Genomic DNA, 6,696 nt, shown 5'->3' with positions numbered 1-6,696 from the left:
TCATTCCATAAGTGACTGTTAATAGTGTAAAAAAATATAAAATGATTGTAATGTAACCATCTAGCCATTAGCATATGGAGTTTTAAGAACACTATTTTATCTCCTAATTTGCTCTGAAATATAAGCAGTTGCTTTTCTGTCATATAACACATCTTTGTGCCTTAATACTTAATTTGAAATGTCCTTACTGTAAAAATATACCAAAGTAAATAAAAAAGGAGACACTTATTTACAAAAAAAGTATACATATTATATAAATGCATTTGTTTCAAAGTCTTTTTATGTGATATTGATAAAATCTGTCATTTTCATTACTTTATAAAAGCTGCAGTGTTGCAAAGGCTGTAATTTTTAAATTTTGTCATTTTGAAATTTTGATGAAAATGAATACTTTTTGTCTACTTTTTAAGATAAATCAGTTTCTCCAAGTATACTACAAAAATTATTCTTCTTTTATTAAAGAAAATTCATTCCTCATTTGTAGGTGTATGAAAGTGCACCGGAAGAACGGAAGAAATTATTATCTTACTGAATGTTTTTACTTGATAAACCTGATAACATCAACCATTCAACATATTGTATTAGCACCATTGGCATGGATTGTTAATGTACTGTACCAATTATAATAGGAATGGGAACTTGCATATTGTGTACCATCCCTATTTTTGTGGAATTTCATCTTACCAAGTATGCTATCATACAATATAAATTCAAGTGTATAAGGATGATTCAAATGATGGTATATAACAATCCTGCATTTTACCAATACTATATATAGATTTTTCTGTAGATTCTAAATGCACCTCTAAAGAAATAGACTTTAAAGCATACTCCTTTAATTCACTAGAATACAAGGAGAATTGCTTTCATATACCTGCATATGTTGTGTTATATATATATATGTATATATATATACACACACACACATATATATATATATGAACATAAGTGTAATTTTATCTCCTACTCCAAAAGCTCTGGAAATCATAAAGCTTTTTATTGTATGATTTATTTTGATGGTTAAATGCCAACCATTGCATATATTCTCTCTTTTAGTTTATATACTGTAATTTACGCTTAATGACTGTAGCATACTATAGGCTTGTAGCCTGTGGTACATAATTTCACAGTTTCAAAATCGTTGCAGGGAAGGCCTTCCATATTTTAGGAAGTTATTAACTAAGTATAAATTTCATGAGCACCCACAGCGATCTACTACCATGGCTGGAATTTTCCCATATATTATTTGTTCTTTGCCATTAAAATATAGCATATTAATTGGAGACATCTTTGTGGGAGTGCAGCAGGGGCCTGCTGAACCTCTGGGGTTTGCTTGGTGTACAAGATGAGTATGAGGATATTTTTGTAAAAATACAAATTCACACTCTCCAGAGCAGTAATTGGCCTTATATCTTTTGGGTGCAATAATCCAATCCCATCCAAACGCTTCAAAATCCACAGTTAGAGGGTAACGACAGCATCGAGATTCCGTTGAGTGCTCGTCACAGTCAAGTCCAAAATCTCTTCTGGATCTTTTTGGTGTGTCTGTTACCTTGATTTCTAAAAATGGATTCTATGTGACAAGGAAAGAGCAATCAGTAATTTGCATAGATCCTGAACACTTTCCTATCTCAAGAACTCATTGAAGAAAAAACCTAATCATTTTGTTTATATTACATTTATTTTTTTAAGAATCTTTATTTTTTAATTGATTTTAGGGAGAAAGAAAAAGAGGGAGTGGGGAGAGAGAGAAACATCAATGTGAGAGATAAACATCAATTGGTTGCCTCTAGTACACAAGGGATCAAACACACAACCCAGGCATGTGGCCTCAATGGGAATCGAACCAGTGAGCCTCCAACAGACTGTGCCACACTAGCCAAGACTATACCACATTTATTTTTAAAAGTCAGAGCATCAAGGAATTTTAATTTACACTAGGATTGATTCTTCCCTTATAACTCAAACATGTACAGAAGCAATACCAATTTCCTTGTGGCATATCATAGATGCTCTGAAAATATTTATAGAATATTTAGAAGATATAGAAGATTTCTTCTATAGAATATATAGAAGAAAGGGAGGGAGCGAGGGAGGGAAGGAGGGAGGAAAGAGGTTAAGTTACTTCCTGTCTTCCCTCTTGTTGATCAAATATGTAGGCTAAATATGTCTGATGACTCCTGGAGAGGCAGGTATACTCATCCATCCTCCACTCAGGGAAACTTGGGTATTAAAGCCAGAACAAAACAGTTATCTCCCAGCACTGTATGGATTATAATGGGAAAAAGGAAGGTAGGGTGATGAAGGTGGTGGTATGTATAGTGGGTTGGAAAAAGAAACTTTAAGACAGGGAGAGACAGATTCAGAAAAAGATAACAATATTTCCTTTATTCTTTCAGTGAAAGATGTTTCTAATCAGATATTTAAACAATAATTTTCTAATCCTTGTTCCAATTTTTTCATGCACTTGAGACATTTTTCCTTTTACATGAAAAATTCTGAGGAATATGTCATACTGACCACCTGTTTAATAATAATTAAAACCAATCACATTACCCACTTTGATCATTAAAATGCTACCCATGAAAAAAAGAACACTTTCTTAAATTAATAGTAGTTTTTATCCTACACCAAAATTAAAATAGACCAAGTATTCATTGTTATTTAGCATTATAAAAGCAGTAACATTATTTTGAGAGTCAAAAACATTTTATATAGCATATTTAAAGAAAAAGAGATGATTTGGAAAACTGTACAATCTCTTCAAGAATGTTTTCATTAAAGTAGACCTGGCAGTATCACTTACTAAGAACACTGAAAAGATAACATTTATTGCTTACAAGTATAATCTTTTGTTATAAATTATGTCAATCGGTAGAAGTAAAAAATGTCATATTAAATAAGCTTTTGAAACCATAAATAAACACAAGCATAGGTAAGTGAGAAAAGTAACTCTAAATTTATAGTAGGTTTTAAAGTTATTTTTATTACTTTTATGATATATAAGGTATTGTCATCTGCTTGGCCTATAACTAAATTAGTTGGCATTGCCTAAGTAAACTCTTGAGTGTTTACTTTTGAATAAGGCAGCTCAAATAAGCTAAGCAATAAAATTAACTAGCCTGAACATTACATTGTATTAGCATAATTCACAAAGTAATCTATATATATATATATATATCAGTGAATTAATAGCCTACAAAATAATGCATATATTTATCATTAAGGACCTTAAATATAGTATGTTTAATAAAATATAACCCTAAACATATTGTACTAATTACTATAAATAAAAGCATTTATTTTAATTAGAACTTTTAGAGATTCTTTTTTTCTGCTTTATTAAGCCAAAAAGTTTCAATACATTACACTCTTCTGGAGGGGTGAGTTTTAACTTCTTATATATATATATACTAGAATCAACTATGAAGATTTCATATCTTTATTCATATAATTTTGTATCATATCCATTCCCAATTTCTATTCCCAATTCAAGAGAGCTGCCTAAGAAGTTAAGGACTATGGAATAACTTTTAAAATTCATCATGCAAAGTAAAAGTATCAAGAGAATGTTTCATAGAATACAAAATTAGATACCTACTTTTATTGGATACTGGGCTGCCATTGGGGCACGATACCTTCGTTTGGCTTATGAGCATAGGAATTTGGTAGCTATTTTCACTATTACTCATTCACATTATGATGAAAACATAACAAGGTTGTTAGAATGTTATTTTCACTTATCACTTACCAGCCCATCTTCTCCTGGTCCTGGGAAGGTTACAGCAAGATCATGACCATTCTCATCTAAAGCCTTGATTTCAATGCCTAAGTTGGATTCAGGTTGTTTGAGCCAATTTTGCAACACTGTCTTCACATCAATGCTCTGCCAAATACCAGTGCCTGGGTTCATGTCGAGTTTCAGAGATCGGATTCCAGTATACCTTGTACCGTCTTTCATAGGTTTGATGAGTCTCAGGATTTGCACAAACACCGTTGTAGGAGTCTCGACGGGTCTCAGATAAATCCACAGTTGGGCCTTTACTACTTTATTGAATTGTATTTTAGAGCTAAATTTAAAGAAACAACATTTGGGTTTTCCTTCCACTTGCACTAGAAGATCAGCTATAAATGAATCAGAGAAGAGTTATTGAAATTATTTCTCATATAAAATGAACAAACCCCTGCATAGTAGCTAGAGAGTATGTTTTCTATTGGATTAATGAATGTGTATCTGGTCTTTTAAAATTAAAAACTATGTAGAATTTCATTCATAACTCAGAAAAATATCCAAGAAAATGATTACTCTAGCTTTTCAGAATTTTTAAGATATGTGTTTTTTCAGCTGTTTATGGGGCATCTATTCACTTTCCAAAGAACTGTGGATGAAGGAAAATTCTATGAAGGAATGAACAGTGGATGAAATTTTAAAATGATGATGATTAGAGAGAACAAGAGACACCATGGAGGAACATCCACTTAGAATTCTTTGGGAATCTGAGTAGTTATACTTACTGAGCAGCTGTACCAATCAGTCTGGAAGAAGGAACCCTTCCCCCAGGCCTAAATTACCTGGGGACAAGACACACTGAGCAGCTAACTGAGCCTGGGGAATTAGTAGAAAATATAGTACATCTGTTATGTTTTGGCTCGAGAATAGCCTTTTAAGGGATCAAAACTAGCAGGTAATGAGCACCAAAAATGAAATGTTAAGTTCAAAAGTTAGAAAATATATCTTGAGTGTCAGGCTGTCAGTGTAAGCAGAGGCACTTAAAAATTTCTTTCCTCTTGTTTTTCCAAGATTGTTTATAAATAAAGCAAAGCTTTCCCAGGACTATCTGATAACAGAGCCTTACAGGAAAATTACTTGTTGCATTATATCCAGATTAGTTAATAAGGAAAATAACATTTTGAAACTATTTGAGTGCAGTTTACAGTGTATGAAGCACTGTATAAAGCAAGCCCACAGACACATGACACAAAATCTTCCTTGTCATGCTTTCTCTCTTAACATGCCTGTCTCCCTTCCTTTCTTTGACTAGAGTTTTGAACTGACTGTAGAAGGAATCATATAAAATGTATTCTCTTTCAAAAGCAATGTAGATACTACAGGTAATAGTCCTCTCTCTGGTAAAGAAGTGAGTAATATTTTAGAAAGTCCTTAAGCAATATGCCTGCCTGGAAATGTGCACACTAGGTACTCACAGCAATAGTACCATGGTCAAGGTTTAAGTAGGACTTTGTGAGCCATAACATACTCAATTAAAATGTTTATTTCTTAGGCATTTTCTGATAATTAGCTCATGATCATCATTATGCTATGTTTGCTTCATCATTGCTGTTATTAGTACATTACATTTTAAAAAAATATTTTTTCATATTCTCCAGTGTAATACCTTTCAAAATTAAGTATTTTAATTTGTAAAGAACATAAAAAATGTAAGAAATAGTTTTGAATAACAAGTCATTCTAAGTGTTCAGCAAATGCTTAAATGGACTTAAACATCTACAAATTTCTTCCTTTCTCTATTCTTAGTGAAAAAAACTTGTTACTACAAATGTATGTTAAAGCAACCAGATGCATTTATGGAATTTTATACAAGTTTTAAACATTGCATGCAGTATCCCTCAGAAGTTGCCTGGTGGTATTAATCTGTGAAAGTATAAGCATGTTTATTTGTCACATTATACTAAATAACATTAATGCTTTTGCAAGCATGTGCAGATATTAGTCTCATTAGTATATTGCTCATGAAATCTTGAAAAAAAAAGAAACCTTTTTTCCCTCCTACTTACATAAAAGCCAACAGCTTGTTAAAAGAGCCTGAAAATAGATCTGTTTCTCATAAACACTAGAACAACAGTCAGCAGAATTGTTGATATACACTAAAAGGACTACTTACACTCTGTAGGCATGGTAATGATTGTTTCTGTCGTGGCATGATAATCATCATCTTCCAAGGAACCATCACTGCTGTCATCTCTCTGGACATCGTACTGATCAATCAGTTCCCGGAGTGGAGGAGCTTTGGGCAAAAGTTGTCTTATAGCATCTTTGCTGATGTTAGGAGCTGTTTCTAGCCGAAGTTTACTGAGGATTTGAATTTTTATGGCTTCTATTCTTGAAGATTTAGTGTTTTGTCTCCAAGTGCATGCATTACACAGCCCTTCTTTTTCCACATTTTCTTTTTGCTCGCTGTTCTCATTTAGATCTACTGGACCAGCAACAATCAGCATAAACAGGTAAATATAAACATAGATTTGCAGTTTTTGCATGATTTTAAAATCAATACAATCTTTTCCTTGTTGTTACTTCCTTCTTTTACTTTTCTTTTGCTTTTGAGTAACACCAAGCAAAATTGTAATGCCTCTACAGTCGAAGAGACAACTTGCCACACCAGTGAATCTTTTATACTGTATTCCAAGTGGCTTTTTATATTCCAACTTCGATGAGACAAGTGTCGTCAGGATCTATGATTGGCTCTTGCTCCACAATGAATCTCGCTGTCAGAGGTTAAAACCCTGTCTGTCACAAGTCACGAAACAGTATTTTGTTACAGTCAAGGGTGAGCTGATTCATTTGAGTACTTTATAAAAGAAATAAATCTACAAATAGTGAGAGATGTATGTGACATTTGAAAAACTAAGTCTATATAAACAATAATGTAAACTACAGTTCACTCTTATTAATCTTTA

General features: G+C 32.6%; 1 protein-coding gene across 1 annotated transcript; it reads right to left on the bottom strand.

Moving 5' to 3' along the window:
• Positions 1 to 910: 910 nt before the first annotated feature.
• MSTN (myostatin) lies at positions 911 to 6,390 on the bottom strand. The gene is made up of 3 exons (XM_028509702.2): positions 5,904 to 6,390; positions 3,752 to 4,125; positions 911 to 1,573 (listed from the first exon to the last, which is right to left on the bottom strand). The coding sequence occupies exons 1-3, from the start codon at positions 6,274 to 6,276 to the stop codon at positions 1,193 to 1,195; spliced, it is 1,128 nt and encodes a 375-aa protein (XP_028365503.1). The 5' UTR covers positions 6,277 to 6,390; the 3' UTR covers positions 911 to 1,192.
• Positions 6,391 to 6,696: the final 306 nt, after the last annotated feature.

This window comes from Phyllostomus discolor, chromosome 4 (assembly GCF_004126475.2).
Source record: "Phyllostomus discolor isolate MPI-MPIP mPhyDis1 chromosome 4, mPhyDis1.pri.v3, whole genome shotgun sequence".
In the NCBI taxonomy this organism is placed as follows: domain Eukaryota; kingdom Metazoa; phylum Chordata; class Mammalia; order Chiroptera; family Phyllostomidae; genus Phyllostomus; species Phyllostomus discolor.
Note: the sequence above shows the minus strand (reverse complement) of the source record. Positions and strands in the feature narration are given on the sequence as shown.

What these genes read in the sequence shown, in the direction of transcription:
- MSTN (XM_028509702.2), bottom strand. Translation starts at nt 6,276, where the DNA reads ATGCAAAAACTGCAAATCTATGTTTATATTTACCTGTTTATGCTGATT. An exon ending in CATTACCATGCCTACAGAGT is followed by an intron (nt 4,126 to 5,903) that starts GTAAGTAGTCCT and finishes ATTCATTTATAG; the next exon opens with CTGATCTTCTAGTGCAAGTG. An exon ending in GACCAGGAGAAGATGGGCTG is followed by an intron (nt 1,574 to 3,751) that starts GTAAGTGATAAG and finishes CTTGTCACATAG; the next exon opens with AATCCATTTTTAGAAATCAA.